The sequence below is a fragment of the Idiotropiscis lumnitzeri genome, chromosome 15 (assembly GCF_059441095.1).
Source record: "Idiotropiscis lumnitzeri isolate Australia: NSW breed Sydney's pygmy pipehorse chromosome 15, RoL_Ilum_1.0, whole genome shotgun sequence".
Taxonomy (NCBI): Eukaryota; Metazoa; Chordata; class Actinopteri; order Syngnathiformes; family Syngnathidae; genus Idiotropiscis; species Idiotropiscis lumnitzeri.
This window is the reverse complement of record NC_142405.1, coordinates 6,589,105-6,612,674: the sequence shown is the minus strand read 5'-3', so window position 1 is coordinate 6,612,674 and position 23,570 is coordinate 6,589,105. Positions and strand designations below refer to the sequence as shown.

The 23,570-nt window shown below is 39.9% G+C and overlaps 4 protein-coding genes across 5 annotated transcripts; 3 read left to right on the top strand and 1 right to left on the bottom strand.

The window, feature by feature from the left end:
* Positions 1 to 49: 49 nt before the first annotated feature.
* On the top strand, positions 50 to 7,415 carry shmt1 (serine hydroxymethyltransferase 1 (soluble)). 2 transcript variants are annotated; one of them, XM_088317030.1, is made up of 12 exons: positions 50 to 488; positions 2,152 to 2,267; positions 2,469 to 2,614; positions 2,742 to 2,857; positions 3,132 to 3,292; positions 3,887 to 3,968; positions 4,146 to 4,358; positions 4,434 to 4,547; positions 5,543 to 5,665; positions 6,335 to 6,451; positions 6,602 to 6,712; positions 7,082 to 7,415. In XM_088317030.1, exons 2-12 carry the CDS (start codon positions 2,175 to 2,177, stop codon positions 7,252 to 7,254), a joined length of 1,449 nt encoding a protein of 482 aa, XP_088173156.1. In that variant the 5' UTR covers positions 50 to 488; positions 2,152 to 2,174; the 3' UTR covers positions 7,255 to 7,415. The 2 variants fall into 2 exon arrangements, with proteins under 2 accessions (XP_088173156.1, XP_088173157.1); XM_088317031.1 differs by having other exon boundaries at positions 353 to 488; positions 4,146 to 4,547.
* Positions 7,416 to 9,674: 2,259 nt separating this feature from the next.
* Positions 9,675 to 15,555, top strand: LOC148322543 (serine hydroxymethyltransferase, cytosolic-like). Its single transcript, XM_088317263.1, has 12 exons — positions 9,675 to 9,684; positions 10,077 to 10,198; positions 11,224 to 11,369; positions 11,460 to 11,575; positions 11,691 to 11,851; positions 12,673 to 12,754; positions 13,242 to 13,454; positions 13,528 to 13,641; positions 13,737 to 13,859; positions 14,156 to 14,272; positions 14,628 to 14,738; positions 14,834 to 15,555. Exons 1-12 carry the CDS (start codon positions 9,675 to 9,677, stop codon positions 15,004 to 15,006), a joined length of 1,488 nt encoding a protein of 495 aa, XP_088173389.1. The 3' UTR covers positions 15,007 to 15,555.
* Positions 15,556 to 15,879: 324 nt separating this feature from the next.
* cpsf4 (cleavage and polyadenylation specific factor 4) lies at positions 15,880 to 18,281 on the top strand. Its single transcript, XM_088317471.1, has 8 exons — positions 15,880 to 16,325; positions 16,449 to 16,499; positions 16,650 to 16,802; positions 16,883 to 16,978; positions 17,140 to 17,233; positions 17,351 to 17,423; positions 17,515 to 17,670; positions 17,818 to 18,281. The coding sequence occupies exons 1-8, from the start codon at positions 16,223 to 16,225 to the stop codon at positions 17,884 to 17,886; spliced, it is 795 nt and encodes a 264-aa protein (XP_088173597.1). The 5' UTR covers positions 15,880 to 16,222; the 3' UTR covers positions 17,887 to 18,281.
* A 51-nt stretch (positions 18,282 to 18,332) lies between these two features.
* atp5mf (ATP synthase membrane subunit f) lies at positions 18,333 to 20,200 on the bottom strand. The gene is made up of 4 exons (XM_088317472.1): positions 20,097 to 20,200; positions 19,214 to 19,321; positions 18,998 to 19,114; positions 18,333 to 18,474 (listed from the first exon to the last, which is right to left on the bottom strand). The coding sequence occupies exons 1-4, from the start codon at positions 20,173 to 20,175 to the stop codon at positions 18,446 to 18,448; spliced, it is 333 nt and encodes a 110-aa protein (XP_088173598.1). The 5' UTR covers positions 20,176 to 20,200; the 3' UTR covers positions 18,333 to 18,445.
* Between the last annotated feature and the right edge of the window lie 3,370 nt (positions 20,201 to 23,570).

The window sequence follows — 23,570 nt, the reverse complement described above, 5'->3', positions numbered from 1 at the left end:
ACTTATAAAACCTTGTGCAATATGGATTTTACCATACTTTCAAATTTATAGCAATGGTGTTTCAGGAAAAATGTGTTGGAAAAAAACTTGCTAAACTGAACCCTTAATTCATTAATCTTACTAAATATATCATCTCACGTATTATATTGTATTACTATGAAAACCTGATGTGCTCGAGAGGGTGCCTTTTGTCTTTTAACGTTTTCTAGCGCCGCGCGCCGTTTTTAAACCGGGTATATTCGTATACCGATTGCCCCTTTCCGCTGCCTGCAGTTGCGACGTTTGACCACACGCCTGGTGACCGGTGGCGCTATAGTGAGCAAACTAAATGCCTGAAAATGAATGAAGAAGAAGTACGTATTTGATTGGTCCAAACTTACGCGGACTTTTACCTCTCGTCATTAGTAGTTTTCTCTCCTATCTCCTGCTTCCTCGTGACTCTACTTCAGTTTTTGACGGCTTCTGTCGCCCCTTGTCTTCCTTGGCGGGTGAGTCTTATCATTGACTAAAACATTGCAGTGGCCGGGCGATCTTGAAAATCAATGTTTAGATCAGTTCAGATTTACACACAAAAAAATCAAACAAACTGATGCTTTGTATTTTGATCGTCTCTGACCATGCTATTATGTGTTGCCATACGGTTACTGGTTCTGATTAATAAAGACTTTTTTTTAAAAATGTATGTTTGGAATGATTTTCTGAGACAACATTTAAAGTGAATTAATTGTTTTTTCATGAAGATATAGAGACTTTCGAATGTGTATTTTTGGGTTGGACATACACTTAAATGTTTTTTCCTCGGGTTTGTATATTTCGTGCTTCATTGAGACATGATATGGAATAAATTTAAAAAAAACCCAATATGGGCATATTCGTATTATTGTTCGAATTTGCATGGCTTTTAAAAAACAAAATACTGCCAGTGTTCTAGTTTTAAAAGGTTTATGGCTGCATGTAAACAGATTGTTACGACTGTCCTTACATAACGTAGCACTACTGTATAATTCTCTTGAAACGTGCTCAGGAAACTGCATTGGTTACAAGTTGTGTTGAAATAAAATAAAATAGTAAAACTGTTTAAGATCTGATGGCTATTTTTGCAGCCTATTCTAGATCAGATGAACACTGCAAATAAATTAAAGATAGTCTTAATTTTTAATTTATTTTGCAGGAATTTGACTGAGTTATCCCTACAAAATTAAACAACTTCTGTTGATTGAAATCAAATTTTGAGAACACGTTACACATGTTACCAACATTGTGCTTAAGATTGTTTTTAACTCTTATATTTGCTTTGCCTTTGGAACGGTTCAAAGTTTACCCAATGGAGCCTCAAGTGTTGTAACAGGCAACTTTCAGCGGAAGCTTTTGCTCCTTTATGAATATTCTACCCGAACGTCACTTTATAACAAAGTTACTTGACACTGTTTTTTCTTTTATTGTAATACTTGTAACAGTACAATGCAACTCTTTGTTGTCTTATCATAAAAGTGTTCTTAGCCAATCATAAAATCCTGCAGATAGGAGATTTTGCACCTTGGATGTTGACACAAAACCTCAGATGAACTTGTAAAAAAAAAAAAAAAGGTTATTCGAGTTTTTCATTTTTTCTAGTTCTTATCCTCATTTGGGTCATGAGTGATCTGGAGCCTAGCCTAGCTGAAATTGAGTAAGAGGCAAAGTACGCCCTTTACTGGTTACCAGCCAAATGCAGGGTACACAAAGACACATAAGTGCTCTTACACTAAGGGCAATTTAGAGACTCCAATTAACCTTACAAGCATGGATTTCATCCCTCAACAAAAAAACTGAAAGTGTGCAACATCGTTTCTGCCATCTACTCCTCATGGATGGGGAATTTTGTCCCTGTATAGTACATGTGGCAAATTAAAAACTTGCACAGAAAGGTTTCTACCCTTGCTCTCGAGAACTGAAAAAATGCCACGTTCTTGGATGAATTGTGAAATAAAACGACCATTACGTCATGGTCCTGTTCAGTTCTGGTCTCCAATCTGTTTGTCAAGTCAAATTTAGTAGTATCAGTAGATTCAAATTCTTCCCTGGTTTGCATTTTCACATTACATGATGACATCGCCGCTTCTTATTCTCAAAGTCGTGGCTAATGAATGGAATGTGTGTCCTATTGTTTAGATCAGCACTTTGCAACAACAACTATGTCTTTAACAAATGGCAGCAGTGTCTCGAAAGAAACTTGGGACTCACACAACAAGATGATGTTGGAACCTCTGGCTGTCAATGACGCTGAGGTCAGTGTTTAATTGAATGTTTGACTCTTATCAGAGCACTGTGATAATATCGGTAGCCAGTTTTATTGCTTTTTAGTATATTTGTGTAATTGACTGTAAATGGTGCTGTCAAGATGAATTTTTTTCTTATTTGTCTCGCTGGTAATATTATTTCTGTGCAATGTTTGTAAGACAGGTTGATATGTCGCATCCGTTTTTCAGGTGTTCTCCATCATTAAAAAGGAGAAACACAGACAAACGTATGGACTAGAGCTGATTGCTTCAGAGAACTTCACCAGTAGAGCCGTTCTAGAGGCTCTGGGGTCCTGTATGAACAACAAATACTCAGAAGGATATCCGGGTCAGAGGTATGGCAATAAACACATTTGTGGAATGAAATAAGAGTTTTAGAGGATTGCATACAATCAGGGGAGCGGTGAGCTTGGGTTTCTCTTTCAATCATCAATGGGTTTTATATTCATGGTCTCAATGTAGGTATTATGGTGGAACTGAGCATGTTGATGAGCTGGAGCGACTGTGCCAGAAGAGGGCGCTAGAGGCTTACGGCCTGGATTCTGACTGTTGGGGCGTGAATGTGCAGCCGTACTCAGGTAATAGTCATTCATGCACACATCAGTGAACTTTTCCTTGAAAATGGACCATCGATTGGCACATATGCCCCTCAGGTGTTCATTTGTTTATACATGCCCTGCTGTTACATTGCAAGCAGCTCACATGTGACTCAAATGTTCTTAATTCTTTAATGTCTGCAAATTTCCCCATTGTTGGACAAGTAAATGTTATCTTATATTATCTTTATCTTATGAGGATAAGCAGTATTGAAAATAGATGGCTGAAAAGAAAAATCAATGCTTCTCCGTGTAGGCTCTCCTGCCAACTTTGCTGTTTACGCCGCCATTGTGGAACCGCATGGTAGAATCATGGGCCTGGACCTTCCGGATGGCGGTCACCTGACACATGGCTTCATGACGGAGAAGAAAAAAATCTCAGCAACGTCTATCTTCTTTGAGTCCATGCCGTACAAGGTGATCACACACATTTATTTACACAAAAGTAAGATTTCATATAGGCAATGTTCTGAATTGTAACATTTATTACTAAAAAAAAAAAAACAACAAACGAGCACCTTACCGCGTGAGAATTTGATCCGAAAACATTTGGACAATGTCATTTTTGCAATTTAAACTTTTTGCGCCACAATTGAAATGTCGTGTCGGCATCCAGTAAGAGGCCCAAAACGATTTGCATAATTCATTCACAAGATATAAATTGGCTAAATGCTAAACGATCATCAAGTACACTCGTAGATTCTTTTATCCCAGACATGTCACGTAAATAAAAACCTAAAAAAAAAAAATGTCTGGGATAAAAGAACCCAAGAGTTTAATTAGAAATAAGAGACAGAATCAAGTTTATTCAGTGATCAATCAAGTAGCAATTGCCCAGTCTGCAATTTCCACTTAATATTTATTAATATATATTTCCAGTTAATTATGATCAAGTGTTGTTCAATTAAGTGTATTATTATTATTGTTATTACCAGAATTATTTCCCCCTATATGTCAGATATAGCTGCTGTTGCTGAGTCTTTGGTCAGGCCAGCAATGTTCTGGTTTCAGGTGAATCCCGAAACGGGTTACATCGACTATGATCGCCTGCAAGAAAATGCTCGCCTTTTCCATCCCAAACTCATCATTGCAGGTTGTCTATCACGCGCACTTGCATACATAGCTTGTTTATGTTGTCTGATATTTTTGCTTTTAAGGTAAATGTCATGTTAGTAGACCACATGATATATACTGTTTTAGTGTTTTATATATTTACTGAGTACACGCAAATAAAAATTCACACAGCTGTTTCCTTTCCTTTCTTTCACAGGGACGAGCTGCTACTCCCGTAACATCGACTACGCCCGCATGAGGCAGATCGCAAACGAGAATGGCGCCTATCTGATGGGAGACATGGCGCACATCAGTGGACTGGTGGCCGCCGGAGTCGTGCCTTCCCCCTTTGACCATTGTGACATTGTTTCCACGACAACGCACAAGACGCTGCGCGGCTGCCGAGCCGGACTGATTTTCTTCAGGAAAGGTCAACTTTCTTTTTTTCGTCAAACCCTCTCAAGTTATCGAGCATTCTGTTTTATTCTCATCGGTTCTTCTTCAGGTGTGCGCAGCGTCGACGCCAAGGGGAAGGAGACTCTGTACAATCTTGAGTCTTTAATCAATCAGGCCGTCTTTCCGGGGCTGCAGGGCGGACCGCACAACCATGCCATTGCAGGTCATCCGCATATTTAGACTTACCACTTGTTCCATGTTTGTTATTTTTATTTTCTCTGGCAATCAAAACATGTTGTAGTGACTCATTTGGATTTTAACTCATTTCCTGCCATTGACGGCTAATGACGTCAAATGTCCAATTTTTCTTTTTTTTTTTTTTTTTTACTCGGCTGGTAGTGAATGAGTTAATCTAACACCTAAAATGCGATTTTAGCCTCAGATCAAAAATGTAAAATGGAATAAACAGGCCACAGGCATCTGCCTCAGTCAGTACAACCAACAAATGATCCATCAACTCATATGTTATCAAGGACAAAAGTGTTTGTTGAAATGACTTCAGTGGAAAAAAAACATTTACGGGATTTCACACCAAAATTTTGTCAAGAGAAATTGCGGCGATAAACATCTTGCGAGCATAGTCAAGAACCTGTGACTTCCGCTGAGTTCCATTCAGAAACTCTTGTCATCTCACCAAGTTTATCCTTCTGCTTTGTTCACTGTGACTTCCTGCATGTGTCTATTTCTCAATTCAATCGCAAGTTTATGCTAGCGTTCACCTTGAGGGTGTGTTCTGCGGTGTGCACTCTCTAATCTCGTTGTACACTGAGCACAATGACAATAAAGGGCATTCTGAGTTTGATACTCATGCCACCTTGCGTCTTGCATTTACGTAACGTGTGGGGCGAGTGGTGATCATCCCGTTGACTGGACCTTCGAGTTGCGATTTGCAGTCAGTTCTCAAACTCTGCTGATCCAACAGAATGATGATGAGCACTTGTGGTGAAGGGCCGGACTGTTCTTTCCGCGAATTTGCATAGCCTGCGGCTTTGGTTTGCGTGTTGGCACACGCGCCTGATTATTAGATGTTGAAATCAAAATCGGTCCTGTTACCTGTTTTGAATTTTGAATTAAATTATTATTATTTTTTTTTGCGTTGCCAAATAAGCTTGGAATTCTACTGTATTTCATGTTTTTTTCTGCTGGTTATGTCCCCAGGTGTTGCAGTAGCTCTCAAACAAGCGATGACACCAGAGTTCAAAGCTTACCAGATGCAGGTTCTTGTTAACTGCAAAGCTCTGTCCACTGCCCTCATTGAGCACGGCTACAAGATTGTCACTGGTAGGTGGTACTGAACCCCTCTGGGAGTGGGAATTATTTATTTTTTTTCTCTTCTTTTTAAACATGTTGTTTGGCTGCTTGCGCTGCTCGTAGAATGCTTGATTGGAACCGTCATTGACATTGATATTTATTGGACAGAAAGAGGTTTAAGAGAAAAGTAAAAAGAAAGATCCGATTAAACGCAACAGGGAAAAAATAACAGAATAAAATGGTATACCACTCCCGTAACGTTACTATATTTTACGGACACGCAGTATTAATTGGCACAATATGAATGACCGTGTCTATTAATAAATAAATAAATAAAAAAAATCATACATAAGACAAAATGGGACCCGACACGAAATACCAGGTAGCGCCACATATCATGCTTTTTTTTCCACTCTGCATCTACACGGGCGTTACTGGTGAGAGGGGATCATTTGACAAGTGAAAAAAACTTGATTGTTGCGTTCTAACTTTGGCTAATGCTAGATCCTGTCATGTTTGACAGTTGAACAACTGTTAACAAGTCAATGCACGCACCATAAATGCGACCTGTAACATTGGAAATATGCCGCCAGAAAAGTTCATCTTATCTGCGGCGTGGGTGTATGTGTTAATGGGCTGTTATTGATGAAAGATTAGACGAGAAGCCTTTGAACAGCATGATTCCATTTGCATTTTAAGGTGGTTCTGACAATCATCTGATCCTGTTGGACCTGCGCAGCAAAGGAACGGATGGCGGGCGTGCCGAGAAGGTTCTGGAAGCCTGTGCTATTGCTTGTAATAAGAACACCTGTCCAGGTAGGATTTGTGGTGTACGGAGTTAATTGTTGATGCTGCAGGCTTTGTTTTCATTCATGAGAGGACTGCGCTGAGAATGTGCAAACACTTATGAATAAGTAGTTACATAATGTGTATATAATACTAAATGTTTGGTTTTTTTTCATGCAGGGGACAAAAGTGCTTTGCGCCCCAGTGGGCTGAGATTTGGCTCCCCCGCTCTGACCTCCAGAGGCTTGGTGGAAGATGACTTCAGGAAGGTGGCAGACTTCCTCCACAGAGGTTAGGATTGTGCAGCTCCTTCTCTGAGGCTTTTATGATTGTATATTGATACACATTAACGATAATTCATTGACTGGACATAAAGATATTTGATGACGATACAACTCTCACCAATTGAGATCCAATTTGACCAAATTTGATGCATTACATATAATATTTTATGTGCTATTTGGTTCTGTACGAACTGCTTGCATTGAATTTGTTTTGTCTCTGTTTTAAACTCGTGCAGCAGTGCTTTTCTGTACTGTACTAACCATTCAGGCTCTTAATGAAGGTGAACTTAATCCCTGGTTGGTTTGAAAAATTGTGTGTCTGTAGCAGAATTTCATTGCAGAAAGCTTCCATCGCGTTCCCGTTTTTACTCCCCAGGTATTGAGCTGACCTTGGCGGTGCAGAGAAGTCTGGATCCCAAGGCCCCTCTGAAGGAGTTCATCCAGGCATTGGCCAAGGAAGAAAAGTTCCAGCAACGTGTGAACGAAATTAGGACAGAGGTTGAAGCTTTCGCTAGTCATTTTTCCATGCCTGGCCTTCCTGAGCTGTAAATCATTATGACTCAACTGATGGTTGTTGTCGGACTGATAATAATAGAATCTATCACATACAATTTTGGAGGTGAGAGTTTGTGTGAGTATATTTGATACGGTTAAAACCTTGTTTGCCAATTAAATCCAAGTGACCGACCAAGGCAGAAGCTAAGCACGCATCTGTGTCTGAGTGAGTCTTCTCTCTCTCTGTGTCATTGTCAATAAATGTCATTTTTTATAATTCCAATTACAAATTAGAATTTTCATTGTGATCATAAAATTTGTGATTATTTCACAATTACATTTTTTTTCACAGTGCACCCTGTATCAGTGTTAGTGCTTTGCTTTTTTTTTTCTTCCATGCCCTTTTAGCAAGTGGAACAGATTTCACCTGACTTGACTGCAGAGCATCCGCTCCGTGCACTCAGCAACTTTAATCTACAATGTTGACTGATTAAATACAATACAATACAACTTTATATAGCGCATTTTACAACAGCTGGAGCTGTAACAAAGCAAATAGCGTAATGAGACAATGCAACACCTATAAAATAAATGGGAAAGGTATTTTGATACTCTCTGTGTCATTAAGTCAATTCAGAGCCCGAAACTCATTAAGTTGACATTACCCACCAAGCTTGCAAGGATTAATCTTTAGACCCCTACATTTTTTGTCCAGACCTGTCTCAACAGTTAATTTTAATTAACTTGTCATTTATTATTATTGTTGTATTTTTAACAGGGGTACCAAACATGTTCTCCCAGTGTTGTTAGCGTATGTGGAATTAGGATGAAGCATTATTGTACATATCGCCACCTCCTGGTCAATAGGAGAAATGCTGTCGGTGAAAACTATTCTAAAACAAATATACGAGCTGTATTTCTATTTGTGTCCCGTGTTATATTTTATTTGGGTTTTAGAATTAAAATTTGAAACTAAAACTGGTTATTAGACTTTTTCTTACTCGTTCCAGACAACAAACTACTACATCAAGTTATATTTCAATGTTGGTGTTTCGAAATGGAAAAAAAAAAAATCGAATAACTAATCAGTTTTCTATGTTTAATGTCCGTGTTCAAATGTAATATCCAATGAACAAAACAGAAAGGGACCCGCAGCCGCAGGGCACATATGCGCACAGACCAACAACTATTCACACCCACATCATACCGTCACTCAGATCTTATTGCGCTGGTTTATCCCAATCTCAATAATAATGATGAAATACGGCTGTGCAACAAGCAAAGCAACTACAATTTTGGGTAAGCTGTCTTTAGATATATATTCTAACGTTAGCATACCAGCATTTATCTCTATGATTTAATTTAGGGTGTTGTAGGGCTGAACCTGAATGTGTGTGTAGGTGTGAATAGTTAAACTCAATACTGTATATTTATTACAGCATTCATCATTAAAAAAAATCAATCTTCTTTCTATATCTTTGAGTACCTATTGGCGACCCCCGGAGTTGGGGCTGACTGGTGGGGTCCCACGCACCGGCGCGCTGACAGTTGACTGAAAAAGAAAACGGCGAATCAAATTTCAAAATAGGTCTAATGGCACTTTTAGACCAATTTTGTAAAAGGGCTTGTGTTATTTATTTTTATGTGTGCGCGTTATTTTTGGAAGTGATGGTATTTTATTGTCAATAATTGATGTGTAATTCTTTCCTCTCTCTGAATTTCGAAAGCACTTTGAGAATAACGAAATCCAATCTGATAAAAACTTGCAGTTCGTCTTCGCGCGACTTCTGCAGATTATTTGAGAAGCACTATTTTATTAATTATGTTAAACTTCAAGATCTCCTTTTTTTTTTCATTCAAACGACCTGCAAATATAACAATGTATAACGATGGTCACGAAATCCACCAAGTTTCGTAGTGCACGTCCCTAATTTATATATTTATTTATTTATTTATTTATTTATTTATTTATTTATTTATTTATTGTTACGCGCACAGGATGTCAATTAATTTTGTGCAATTAATTGCAGTACGTTAAACAGTGGTCATTCTTATTGCCTGTTAGCAATCAAAATGCATATAGTCTGCCTCGATTTTTTTTTAAAATGTTTTAATTGACAATGCTCGCTCCATAACTTCTGCTTGACATTCCTCGTGTGTGATGCACGCCCTTGGATTTTTTTGGATCGGCTTGTTTTGGCTGACGTGCCACGGCAAGCATGAAATTGGGTTTTGGTTCACATAAAATCCGTTTGAGTGTTAATGTGTTTAATTCGCTGGCTTTTCACCGCGGAGTCGTTCCAGGACGCAGCCGCTCATTCGCGCTCACTGGGAGGGGTTTCGCTTTGTGAGGTCAACAGAGTAAAAAAAAAAAAAAAAAAAGAAATAAAACTTTCTTTTTTTCAGACCGCAACGATAATTTTCTCCTCCATTCTTCTGCTTTCTTCTCTTATCAAAGAGTCTGCCAAGTGTACATGACGCTGGGTGTGACATAATGCTTCCGGGAGCTGATTCAATTTTTTTTTTTTAAGTGGGCGAAGTTTCACAAACGCGTCATTCGCTATAGCGCGAACTCCATTAACTTCAATTTAATCGCACCGCCAGAAATGCTTTTTTTTTTCGTAATAAGCTTATGCATTTGTAATACTAGAACCATCAGTGCGTGTGGATTTTTCTGGCATCTGAGTCCAGAATAAAAAAAAAGGTGGGTGTGTCTATCTTAAATGTATCAAATGTGTGAGATGGTGACAAGAGGCAGATTACAAACAAAGCAGCATGTGGGCTGTTTATTTATTAAAACACAAGAACATGACAAGAAGCTACTTAGTTCGAATGAAAATTAATATTCCATCCATTTTTTTTCATTATCTTATTAGATCATGACAATCTAAGACCTGCACCAACCATTGCTTTGACAAATGGCCACAATGTCACCAAGAAGACTTGGAACTCGCACCACCAGATGATGTCAGAACCTTTGGCCATCAATGACTCTGAGGTCAGTGAACCAATTTGTGTGTAATTCTATATTTGGGCGGCATGGTGGAAGGGGCTGGGATTCCCCCTTTTCTAAACTAAATACATATCCAGTTCGTTGTTCAAGGTACTGATTGACATAAGATCTGGGTTTGGTCTCTTGGCACGACAAGGTTGCCGCCTACACCTATTACGCCGCAGGGAAGAGTTTTATATGCACGGCAGGCACTGCATTTAAAATAAGCCAAATACCTTTAGCTTTGTTTTTGCAAATTCCTCAATAATAACCCGTTGTAATTTAGAGTGAATGTTTGTGTAACAGGTTGTTATTTTGGCTCGAATATCGTCTAAGGCTGGGATGGACAGCATTTGAAAAATACCCAATATGAAAATATATAGGAAAAAAACAATCAGTTAGTATGTGACTCCGTGGATGCCGAACTCCGAATATGCAAAGGTCGAGGGTAGTTTTAAGTTGTAATATAGCAATCGCCACTAGATGGCAGACATATCAAGTTGTGCTTATACAATAAAATACAATATTTAAAATTTTATTTATATAGCACATTTCACAACAGCTGGAGCTGTATACTCTCATATGCTACAATGTGAGGAGGCCCAATTTTTAGTTTTAGTTTTTTCGGATTTAGAATAATATTCAGGACAAACAGTTCCTCAAATAATATAAAAATTTTGAGTGTGTTAATTTTAGTGGGAAAAAAATAGCCTACAAAAGGACTTTTTTTGCGCAAAATGTTGGTTTCTTTTTCTGCGGTTTTGTGCCATCTTTGAATGGTAATGTAAAGCAAGATTGTCCTGAGCACTTACAAAAAAATCTGTATGTGGTTATTTTGTTGTTTGGGTTCAGATGTACAACTAAAAATTAACTATATTATCTACATGTGTTTTGCATATATCCACATATTTTGTCTTTATCTAAAATAAAATAAAAAATGGTGGCCCCCTTGTGGCACAGATGGAAAGGTGCGGCCCTTCCAGCATTAGATTTGCATCTCTTATGTTAAGCTTGTCATGTTCATGTTTCAGGTATTCTCTATCATAAAAAAGGAGAAACAAAAGCAGATTTTCGGGCTGGAGCTCATTGCTTCGGAGAACTTCATCAGCAGAGCTGTTCTAGAGGCTCTGGGATCTTGTCTGAGCAACAAGTACTCCAAGGGAAATCCTGGCCATCGGTGAGAAAAAAGAGAGTTGATGAAATTATTGCATAAGATTTTCTCAAATCAGGTTTTGTCAGCTAAAGTCCGTGATATTCTGAATGCCAGGGCCTTTGGTGGTTCCGAACATGTTGATGAACTGGAGAGCCTTTGCCAAAAGCGAGCGTTGGAGGTCTTTGGTCTGGACTCTCAAAAGTGGGGGGTGAACGTGAGATCATATTCGGGTAACAAATGTTTTTAACATGTCAAATGGGTTTAAAGAAGAACGTACATTTTCTTTCACCTTGCTCTCAATCTCTGAAACATCAATTCCTGAATGTCAGTTCCTCTCCGTTGCAGGTTCTCCTGCGAATTTTGCTGTCTACACCGCAATTGTAGAGCCCTTCGGTAGAATCATGGGCTTGGACCTTCCCGATGGAGGTCACCTGACACATGGCTTCATGACGGAGAAGAAAAAATTCTCCGCGACGTCCATTTTCTTTGAATCCATGCCGTACAAGGTGATCACACACGTTTGTTTACGTCCACTTCAATACTTAGTCAGGGAAGAATTGCAAAAGCATTATAACACTGTACATGGGATAATTAAATATAAGTAAATAAAAAATAAAAAATAAAAAATTAAAAATTAAAAATTAAAAATTAAAAATTAAAAATTAAAAATTAAAAATTAAAAATTAAAAAATTAAAAATTAAAAAATTAAAAATAAATAAATACATAAATAAATACATACATAAATAAATAAATAAACACATAAATAAATAAATAAATAAAAATGGGCGCAATCATTTATTTCTGACTGAGGCGTGACATCGCCCCAGCTACACACAGTCCGGAGTTTGTTTAGGACAACATCATCCACAAATAGCAGAGCTCTTCCCGCCATCAAACTTGACACCCTCTTGGCTGCATCTCAGTTTTCCATCAAATAAAACGAATGCCACCGCAGACGAAGGGGCACCCTTGGCGGAGTCCAACGAGTAACACCAACTAATGCCGTTTACAATTCCATAAAGCTGGGCTGGTTTTGCAAAGTCTCACATGCTCTGGTGTTCCGGCGACTGGAATTCCATCATCTAATCCGCGGTTAGACTGACGGAATCTCCTCTCCAGTACTCAGCGATAGACTTTCCCAGGAAAGATGAGGACTGTGATCCCGCCTGGAGTTGCAACACACACTCCGGTCCACCCCTTATCGCATTCACTCTTTTTCATCATGTCACTGTTGGTCAGTTCAGTCGAATGTTTTTATTTCTCTGTACATCTCAAATGTAGCTGATACTGGTGTGAGATTGTTGAGACACAGTGTGCTGGTTTCAGGTGAATCCCAAAAGCGGTTACATCGACTATGACAGACTGCAAGAAAATGCTCAGCTTTTCCACCCCAAACTCATCATTGCAGGTCATCCATCTTTCATGCGTTCACATTTTTTTGTCCTCGCTTGTTTGCTTTAACATGTTTGTGTTTTGTTAACATCAGGAGGAAATAGAATGCTAATCACATTTAATTGAAGTGTGTGGGCCGCACGGTGGACAAGTGGCTAGCACGATGGTCTCACGGTGCAGAGGTCGTGGGTTCGATTCCGGCTCCGACCTTCCTCTGTGGAGTTTTCATGTTCTCTCCGAGCCTGCCTGGGTTTCCTCCGGGTACTCCCGTTTCCTCTCACATTCCAAAGACATGCATGGCAGGTTAATTGAACGCTTCAAATTGTCCCTCGGTGTGCTTGTGTGTCTTTGTGTCACCTGCGATTGGCTGACAATCATCCAGGGTGTACCCCGCCTACTACCTGAAGGGGCTGGGATAGGCTTCAGCACGCCTGAGACCCTAGGAGAAGCTCCTTAGATAATGCATGGGCGGATGGATATTTCCTTTGCTTTTTTTTTCACAGGGACGAGCTGCTACTCCCGTAACATCGACTACGCCCGCATGAGGCAGATCGCGAACGAGAATGGCGCCTATCTGATGGGAGACATGGCGCACATCAGTGGACTGGTGGCCGCCGGAGTCGTGCCTTCCCCCTTTGACCATTGTGACATTGTTTCCACGACGACGCACAAGACGCTGCGCGGCTGCCGAGCCGGATTGATATTCTTCAGAAAAGGTCCACTCCCTTTTTTTCATCAACCGCTTTCAGTTATCGAGTATTCCGTTGATTCTTGGCTGCGTTCCTGCAGGTGTGCGCAACATTGACGCCAAGGGAAATGAGACGCTGTATAATCTGGAGTCTTTGATCAATCAAGCCGTCTTTCCAGGGCTGCAGGGCGGACCACACAACCATGCCATTGCAGGTCCCCCGCATAATTTGATTTGATTATGTTTGATGTTTATATGAACTCGTTTGATGGTGTTTCATTCGTAGTTTTTCCGGTTGTGTGTTCCCAAGGCGTTGCGGTAGCTCTCAAACAAGCCATGACACCAGAATTCAAGGATTACCAGACGCAGGTTCTTGTCAACTGCCGAGCTCTGTGCACGGCTCTCCAAGAGAAAGGCTACAAGATTGTTACTGGTAATTGGCGTCAGATTGCGCAGATGGCAAAAGTACTCAACTTTGTACTTACAACAAGAAAACACTGCACACAAAATAGGAAGTACAAAGTCCAGATATTTGTTTTCAAACGTTAGAAGTTAAAAAAAAAACTGAGGAAAAACAAAAACACAATTAACTCATTCACTACCAGCCAAGTAAAAAAAAAAAAATAAATGGATCTTTGACGTCTTTAGCCGTCAATGGCAGTAAATGAACCAAGCGTTACTGTGTTGGTTTTAATTTGTCATGTTCTGCTTCTCCAACTTCACGTGGAGGTGGTTCTGACAATCATCTGATCCTGTTGGACCTGCGCGGCAAAGGAACAGATGGAGTACGAACTGACAAAGTTCTGGAAGCCTGTGATATTTCTTGTAATAAGCACGCCTGTCCAGGTATTGTGAATTATTTATTTTCTGTAAGTGTTGATGCAATGCTGCTTTTTTTTTTTTACGGTACATACTAGTGGACTCACACAAGCAGTTAGGTCCAGAATTATTTTTTCAAAATATTCATTCACAACAGACTTGTATGATTTTTTTTTTTTACGTCATGCATCCTGACAATTTATATAAAAAAAATATTAAATCACACATAATTTCCAACAGAACACCACATTCTTTTAAAACAGAAAGCAAGTACTTCATATCTTGAGTTTTTTTACTTAGAATTCTTAACATGTGTGTATAAAAGACAAATCATGAAATGAAAAATGTGGCCTTTTTCCATTTGAACTCTCTTGTCGTGCAGGGGAACGGAGTGATATGATCCCAAGTGGAATTCGATTCGGCTCTCCGGCTCTTACATCCCGAGGCTTGGCAGAAAATGACTTCAGGGTGGTTGCAGACTTCATTCATAGAGGTTTATTTTCACAACATACTATACAAACTAAACAAACTAGATACCCTGTTTGTATGTATATATATGTTTCATATTTTCCCCCTACCGTCCTCCAGGTATTGAGCTGACCTTGGATGTGCAGCGGAGTCTTGATCCCAATGCCAGTCTGAAGGAATTCATTCAGGCGTTGACACAGGAAAAGAAGTTCCGGCAGCGTGTGACTGAAATCAGAACAGATGTGAACACTTTTGCTGGTCTTTTCCCGATGCCTGGCATCCCTGAGCTGTAGACGAGGACTCAGACACTGGCGGCTGTTTGGGGACTGATAATTATGGAAAATGTAGCATGCAATTTAGGAGAGGTAGAGTTGCGTGTATATTAGATAGTAGACTGAGAACACTTTTTATTGCCAAGCTTTCCATATTTTTTTTTTGCGATTGTGTCCACTGTCCATTTGCTCCTCCAGGCTTCCAGTTTACCTCCCATCTGCTGCCTATCCAACAAAAGGTTTTTTTTTCAGCTACCTACCTCATCTCACAAACTTCTGCCTTTCTCTCATTTTTTTTGTCATTTGACTTTCTTTTTTCTTGAAGTCCTCCACCTGGGACAATAGGTTCCATACAGGTGATCTTTGTCTCTTCAGACCACGTCTGGCCTTTGGGTTGTCTGGACAATTAGTCTCCCTCAATTGGGGTTTGATTTTTCTTCAGGGATTCAAGTTGAAATGTTGTGTTGTTACTTGGTCTGTACCACATAAACAACACTAGAATACGACCAAAAGATTGGATTCTAATAAAAAAATCATTTGCATTTACTTTTTAATAAATTTGAAATCTTCCTTGTATTGTGTTCTTTGCTTCACCAAAGGGACTATCCTTCACATATGCTCAAAATCAATTAATTGCATTTTGGATATAGCGTCATTGCCACATGACACATTTCTGCCATTTAACAAATTCTGTTCACAAGTGCCAATCAATTGATCATCCTGTAGAATGAAATCAGGTGTTCCGTGTAATGGATGCCAGCTCCACTGCATAAACCTTACATGTATTCAAAGCAAAACGTGGCTGGACAGCGGTTTCCTTCTGACTACATTTCGGATTTTATTTTCGGCCGTTCTGAGCCGACTACCTAGTCCGGTAGGTGGCGGTATTGAGCTTTGACACTGTTTGCAGTGTGTATGCAGAAGTAGAAGGAAATGGAAGTGACGTTTGGGGGTCAAAGGTCGTTCTGCGCGCCTCTCGTGTTATGCCGTTTCGGGACAAAAACAAACTTTTAAACCAGTCCCGAGTTTAGTTTTTTCATTCTACAAAATATCGCAGTATTTTACGATTTCTTCGGTGATCTTTCCTGGTGTTCTGAATCTAAGTGCTAGCCCTGCTCTAGCGTTTGGTTTGCTGCTGAGGGGCAAAAGAAAATATGACCGGCTAATTATCACAATAGTAGTTAGCTAAACGAGGTGCTGTGTTTCATTGCTGGACTCGAAATCATCACCTTCAACCATGCAGGATTTACTGGCCAGCGCGGACCACATTAAGTTCGATTTGGAGATTGCCGTGGAGCAACAACTGGGGGCTCAGCCTCTGCCATTTCCCGGCATGGACAGTAAGTGCTCGCATGCTAACTGCTAGCTATAAGTAATGGTAGAACTGCAATCAAGACCACTCAAGCCTGTTTGTGTTTTCCCGGGTGCTTTGACCTTAATATGTGTCCACCTTGCCCTCTTAGAATCCGGGTCTGCTGTGTGTGAGTTCTTCATGAGAGCTGCGTGCCTGAAAGGTATAGACAACGCGTCTTGATTCATGCACACGATGACTACAATCATCAATAATGTTTTATCTCTCCTTTTTTCCCCTCCACATGGACAGAATACACTAGTTGCCTGTGTAATAGTGCATTTATTGTGTTTTGTTTCCATTACATTACTAGGTGGGATGTGTCCTTTCCGTCACATCAGTGGAGAGAAGACAGTAGTGTGCAAGCACTGGCTCAGAGGACTTTGCAAAAAAGGAGACCAGTGCGAGTTCCTCCACGAATACGACATGACGAAAATGCCTGAATGCTACTTCTACTCCAAGTTTGGTACGTTGACATGATAATTGTTGCACATATCAACACAGTGATTTTTTTTAAATGTATACGGTTTGTGTCACCTCCCTTAGGTGAGTGTAGCAACAAAGAATGTCCATTCCTGCACATCGACCCAGAGTCCAAGATCAAGGACTGTCCCTGGTATGACCGAGGCTTCTGCAAACACGGTAGGTCATTCAGGCAGCCGACACTACGTGGAAATGTTTATATGTTTTAATTTGTGTTCTAACTTCCTGCTAATTTATTCTACACCATATGGAACGCTGCAGCTTTTGTGAAATGTGCTAGAACGATAAAGTTGTATTGTATCGTGCGCTTCCTGTTTCAGGTCCTGACTGTAGACACAGACACACAAGAAGGGTTATTTGTGTCAACTACCTGGTGGGCTTCTGTCCAGAAGGAAAATCTTGCAAATTTATGCAGTATGTAACTAGTTCGCAGTCAATATCCAAATGCGTCAATTGTACTCAAAACAAATGTAGCTTAGCACCACTCTGTTAAACCTGACATTTATTTTTTTCCTTCTTTGTTCTTGTTAGTCCTCGTTTTGAATTGCCAATGGGAGCCCCCGAGCAGCCTCCCCTGCCATTACAAAACCAAAATCAGACAAAGGTGATACACCTGCTCACATATGATGATGGTCACTACATTTGTCTACATTCTAGTATGCTGACCACAAATCATTTTTCTTTGATTGCTGTAGACGGGGCCTACGGGCCGCTCGTCGTTCTCAGTCATCCACCTGACCAACACCAGCCCCGGCCCCCGGTCACACCACTCTCCCTTGCCTGTGACTCAACAGAATCATCACATTTCCAACAGAGGGCCTCGACCGCTGGACCAGGTCACCTGTTACAAGGTGATTCAAATTTTGCGCTTAATGTCATATATAGCAAAATTAGCTATTTTGAGTAGCTTGTAAATTATGAGTCCAGATTGAGTTGGTATTTTATTTCTTATGGAAAAACTAATTCCTCCTGTCATCACATTTTTCCTGTGTATGCAGTGCGGAGAAAAGGGCCACTACGCCAACAAGTGTAATAAGGGCCATCTCGCCTTCTTGAGTGGACAGTGACTTTCAAGCTGATGAAATGAGACAACCTGAAAGATGGACATTTTACAGGTTGATTGCGCAAACAAAACGGCGAGAGCAACCTGTGGTATTTTTTTTTCCTTCATGTCAGTTTACTCATACACAAGCAAAAAGAGCGATATACTTGAACGGAGTTCTTGCAGACAAAAGTACACCTTAAAATACCGTTTGGGTTCTATTTTTCATATTATATGTGCTTATGTTGGGCTTTGTGTACGATATTATATTTCACTAACAGATCAAACCACAAAAATCGTTCCTCACAAGACAAAAGCTACACTGATCAGTACCGGTTTCATACAGTTAATGTCCATGTTAAAGTGTGAGGACCAATTTTCAGTGTATAACTGTAAATAAATGTTCCATCCTAAAATGTGTCAGATAATGAATATCCAATGTCTTTTTTTTGCAGCAAAAACAAAAGCAACAACGCTTATTATTGTTTATTGGTCACAACAGTTACTTATTGAACACAACGAGCCGAGAAAGCAAAGAGTCGGAGGAGCTGGATGGTCCATCGCTGAACGTCTGATGGTACTTGTTAGTGGTACTTCCTCCAGCGATCATGTTCTACAAAGGAAGACGACAAACACAATTGGAAAATTTTAGTTTTTCATGGCAGTGTTTTTTTAAACAAATATTTACCGCAAGTATAACTATGACCGCATTAGCAAAGATTAATGATGGACCACAGCTGCGACTAATGTACTGTGGGAAATTTTTTATCTAATTTCAAAACTGTCCCGAACATTACTTACTACAAATACGTCTTTGTTCATTTATGTATGCCAACCACAGACAGGTAAATCAATGAAATTATCTTGCACTAGATGGCCCCCATTTCCAGTCATGCAACAGATTAATAGCTTTGTGTTTAACTGAACCGGCCCTGAACACTGAGCAAGTAATTTAATAATTATTTTAGGATACTCTATGTAGTTATTGTGACTTAGTTTGGCAGTGTGTGTACAAATTTCTGTTTCACGGCCACCACAGGAACAAAAGTCCATTGCAAACTATTTCATGGATGAAGCAGGCACATAATTCGTTGACAGCTCAATTGCAAAAGGCAAAATGGAAGTGAGTCTCTTACTTATGTGGTCGTATTCCCACATGTAGCTGATAGCCACGTAGCCAGCGAGCAGCATAGCAATGCCACCAATGCCACCCTTCTTCACGTTTATATACTTGTTGTAGTATCTGTCGTGGCCTGGAGGAGGTGACAAGATGGTTGAGGGGTGAAAGAACATGTTAATATTGAAAAATTAAAATGGAGCAAAGGTTTGAAAGTCCAGACAGATGTTCTCACCCCTGCGGACGGCAGAGATGATCCCATTGGGGGTAAAGTCTCGCGCTCCGAGCCAGCTTCCCAACTCGCCCAGTTTCACATCCATCAGACGCCTTTCAGCTAAGGGAACTATTAAGAGGAGATCATTGTGGAAAATCAGTTAAAAATTGATCAATCACGTGGACTGAGGTGTGCACACATTTTAGTGTAGCAAAGAAGCACGGGCATTGGGTGCATTCACAAACTGTAGAAAAATAATCCAGTCAACAATGAACACGTTGCACAAAAGCAAGTGTGAGCAAAATATTACAGACATTAAACGCTTCTTTTGCCCCCCCAAATACATGGGAGGGAGCATGTGTGGATACTAAAATAATTAAATAGAATACATAATGGAAAGTTCACATGCAACTAAATGACAGCCCAAATACTCATTGCCTTATATATATATATATATATATATATATATATATATATATATATTTAAAAAAAAGCCAAACCACGGATACGGTAACTCTGTTAACCTTACTTAAATACGGTATTTATTTATTAGTTTAATTATTAATCCTAATGGACGGGAGGCGTAACAAAATAGCCAAAACAGAAAAATATGCACTGGCAAGATAGCGGGTATATGTAAATTGTATATCAGATTGCTATTATTTAAGCATTAATCACTACATGTTTTTTAAAACAGAATTAGCAATGACACGCAAAGTCCTTGACGTGACTCGAAGGATTGACTGCGGCCTTTGGGCTGACAAATGCATAAAAACGATTCGTTCACGGTCAGTTAACTGAATAAAAAAAGTTAAATATGCACAAATGTAGAATTGTTTCCTTTATAAAGCTCACAAAAGTGACACGATTGTGAATATTTACGTAGAAGGACAAGCTAAACTACCTGGTCTGTCCGCCATCTTGACCGGTGGAGTTCGGCTAGCTGAGTTGTAGAGAATGATGGGAAACACGCCGCGGTGCATTATGGGAGCTAATGTAGTTTTATAGTTATTCCACTAGAGGACAGCAAAATGGATGAAATCCAGACCGTCATTCTTGAACGTCTTCGGAAAACAAGAAAAAAACTCAATTTTAAAAAAAGAACGCAATTCATAGCATTCACAATAGTAGTTTTTATTTATGTAGTGACATTTAAAAAAATAACTTATCAATTCTGCCATTTGATTCTCAAAATGTTACACCAAAGCAGTTTGTGTGCACCTGTATTTACCTGCCAGCTTTCAGAAGATTGTGAAGACGCATAATATTGCCTTTTTTGCAGTTTCTTTCCCACTTCATTCTCGGGGGAATTGAATCTATCAGAGCTGGACTGCATTATTTGTCTTAGAAGACGTTTCCCCTCTCATCCAAGTAGGCTTTATCAGATCATGCAAAACGGCTTGGTCAGGACTGTTCTAGCCTGTATTGTAATATTTGTTCCATTAAGTTGTGTATTACGTGCTGCTATGTCAGTGGAATGCATCCAGAGCCTTCAGAATCATTTGTGCAAACCGATAGACTATATTAATTACAGAATCATTTTTATTATTGTTATTATTTTGTTCATGTAAACCTTTTGACCTTGCTTGCCTTGTGTCATTTCACAATTGATTCCAAATAATGACCTGGAGCTTTTAACAACACATCCATCCATCCATTTTCTATAGCGCATGTCTTCATTAGGCTCGCGGTTGAGCTGGATCTTATCCCAGCTTACTTTAGGCAAGAGGCAGGGTAGACCCTGAGCTGGTTGCCAGCCAATCATTATTAAAAAAAAAAAAGTACTTTGAGTAAAATCTCCAGTGACTCGAAGGGGATTGTTTTATGTGAAAGAGGTTGATCAAAGAATAGCAAACCTGCCCGCAGCATTGTTGTATACTGTATTACACCTGCAGAAAAGAAAGGAGATCTAATTCTGGATCGTGTGTGAGTGGAGGGTCATGGCGCTAGGGAATGATGGGTTATGGAGTGTAGATCAATACACACACATGCATACACACTTACACACTGCGCAGAGTTGTGGTTTTGGCCTTCATCCAAGGCTCTTCCCTTTATTAGAGTGATTTGCTGGCTTCTCTGGAATGACTTTAATTAGATGGAAGACTTTTAAATGTCCCGCACTCAGCTGGCTTATGAGTAAAGTAATTTAGCTTGACAATTTTGCTACACATTGAATCTTTTTTTTTTTTTTTTTTTTTTTTTTTTTACCCTTTGGGCTTTTCATTGTAACCTAACTCTCAATTAGTCATTGTAATAAACATGCTAGTCATTCAGAAAAAAAGACTATTAATTAGGTTTGGATTTGATGGGTGGACTTATATTTGGACCTTTTCGACAAGCTATCCTATAAATTGCAAAAGAAGTAACGTTGCTACTGAATTTGAGCACAATTCATCCCACCAGAGATTTGATTGAGCTTTTCTTTATGTCATCCAGTGCACACGTGGAGAAAAGTTGCACTCTCATCAAAACGAGAAAAAAGAAATGTGTCTATCATAAATCGAAGAAATTATCGTATGACTAACAGAACAACAGTCGCACTCTTGATGTTGACGCTTGATGTCCGCATCAGCACGATTTACGTTTCCAGATAAATCTATAAGACAAAATAACCCCGTTGTCCAGGTTGACTTGCTTGTTCATTGCTTTTGTGTTTGTTGCAGCTCCGCCTTGGGCCTTAGTGCTCTTCACAGCAGTCTGTACTGGCTACACACACACACACACACATGGAGAACCAGTGTGAGACGGATGATTTGATTCCGCTTGAAGAGGCAGGTGCCCTGGAGGTCTGCCACAGAGACGGCTCTTTGAAGCTGATGGAGAGAGATGGAGGTGGAGGAAGAGGAGGAGGCCGAAGTAGCGCTTGGTCAGAATAGAGGAAAGCGAAGAGAAGACAGTCGGGAGCCGAGTAGACAGGAATGGAAAAGGATGCCAAGAAGAAATGACAGTCAGAACTCAAAGGAGGGAAGAAGATGGAGGGGCAAAAAGGGCGAGGGGGCTTTCTAATACAAAACCACTTCCTGTTCATCCGTCCGTCACGCATGACATCTTTTTCCCCGTGTGTCCTTTGCGTTTGTCAGTTTCTCCTTTGTGGCCAATCAACATGGGACACATCAGTCAGACAGCGATGCGATGCTCTCTGGGATTGTCTCCGTTTTCTACAACAATCTCATTAGCGCTGCGGAACCTGCTTTGAGGCGTTCACCGGCCCTAAGGAAATGTACAAGTGATGTGAACAATACGAAGCAAGGGAGAGAAGATGGTCCGAAGGGACTATCTCTTTCCAAATAGCGCAAATGGCCACTTCATCAAACTCACACTCTGAACATAATGCAGAAAGTCTCATTGAAGTTAGACCACACGGACATAATATGGACGAAATACGTGCAGTGTCACTTGTATTTGTAAACCAGGTGGCCGTTACTTGGCAACCGTTAATAAACAGAAAGATGGAGATGATGTGGTGGGGAAGGAGGAGGAAATGAATACTGCTTCCCTGAGCTGCACTTGGTTTGTGTGTGTGTGTGTGTGTGTGCAAGACAGAGACTCCATTGTGTACAAGAAAGTGAACCAGACATAATACAAATGTCACGGAAATCATGTCGCTCCCCAGAGAGCACACGTTGATTGGAAGGGAAACAGCAATTAGATCATCTCAACTGGGACCAAGATTTACTATTAATATGATAGTAATGAGTCGCTGACGGTGTCGCAGTTCACTTGCCGTACTACCATCCGAATCAGCGACTGTGCGTGTTGTATCGTTGTGCATTGTGTATTGCATCTAAAAAAAAATAAAAATCTGCCAGCTAGATAATATAACTTTAATCAGTCAATTACAATCGTTTTAAAACATCTTCTCCCATCTTTTCCTGCCTTCATCTTCATCACCTCACAAGTGAACGCTCCTCTACCTCATTCTTTTTCCCTCCATATGGCTCCCTCCCTTGATCTCTCTTTCTGTACATCTGCACCTGTTCCGCTGGCTTTCATCTCTATTCGTCACCCGGTTGACTCCTGCTGTCCAGCTCTTTCTTCATCTTTCCTTTCTTCACTTTTCAGTGTGAGTGGAGGTAGGCTACTCACAGCTAAAATAGCTTTTCTTAACTCAACATTCACTTTAATGTTGTCTTGCCGATCATTTCCACTCAGATGTATTTAGTACCATGTCAACAGTTTGTTGTACTTCATAAATAGATAGATAGAATTAAAATATATAATACATGAAGAAATATTAGAAAAATAGAATAAAATCAATGTGCAACTCCAGAAATGTAACTTTGGGGTATTTTATTGTTATTTATTTTTCTCCTTTCACTATACATATTCCAGCACATAGTGCATGCATGGTTGCATCTCCAAAAATTAACATATTTAA

Bases quoted from the DNA above. Each gene is read 5' to 3' on its own strand.
- shmt1 (XM_088317031.1), top strand. From the start codon at position 2,175: ATGTCTTTAACAAATGGCAGCAGTGTCTCGAAAGAAACTTGGGACTCA. The intron at 2,615-2,741 runs GTATGGCAATAA...GTCTCAATGTAG, and splicing joins GAAGGATATCCGGGTCAGAG to GTATTATGGTGGAACTGAGC. The intron at 6,452-6,601 runs GTAGGATTTGTG...TTTTTCATGCAG, and splicing joins TAATAAGAACACCTGTCCAG to GGGACAAAAGTGCTTTGCGC.
- LOC148322543 (XM_088317263.1), top strand. The intron at 11,576-11,690 runs GTAACAAATGTT...TCTCCGTTGCAG, and splicing joins GAACGTGAGATCATATTCGG to GTTCTCCTGCGAATTTTGCT. The intron at 13,455-13,527 runs GTCCACTCCCTT...GCGTTCCTGCAG, and splicing joins ATTGATATTCTTCAGAAAAG to GTGTGCGCAACATTGACGCC.
- cpsf4 (XM_088317471.1), top strand. From the start codon at position 16,223: ATGCAGGATTTACTGGCCAGCGCGGACCACATTAAGTTCGATTTGGAG. The intron at 16,803-16,882 runs GTACGTTGACAT...CACCTCCCTTAG, and splicing joins CTACTTCTACTCCAAGTTTG to GTGAGTGTAGCAACAAAGAA. The intron at 17,234-17,350 runs GTATGTAACTAG...TGTTCTTGTTAG, and splicing joins AAATCTTGCAAATTTATGCA to TCCTCGTTTTGAATTGCCAA.
- atp5mf (XM_088317472.1), bottom strand. From the start codon at position 20,175: ATGCACCGCGGCGTGTTTCCCATCATTCTCTACAACTCAGCTAGCCGA. The intron at 19,322-20,096 runs GTAGTTTAGCTT...TCCTCTTAATAG, and splicing joins CAAGATGGCGGACAGACCAG to TTCCCTTAGCTGAAAGGCGT. The intron at 19,115-19,213 runs GTGAGAACATCT...CACCTCCTCCAG, and splicing joins CATCTCTGCCGTCCGCAGGG to GCCACGACAGATACTACAAC.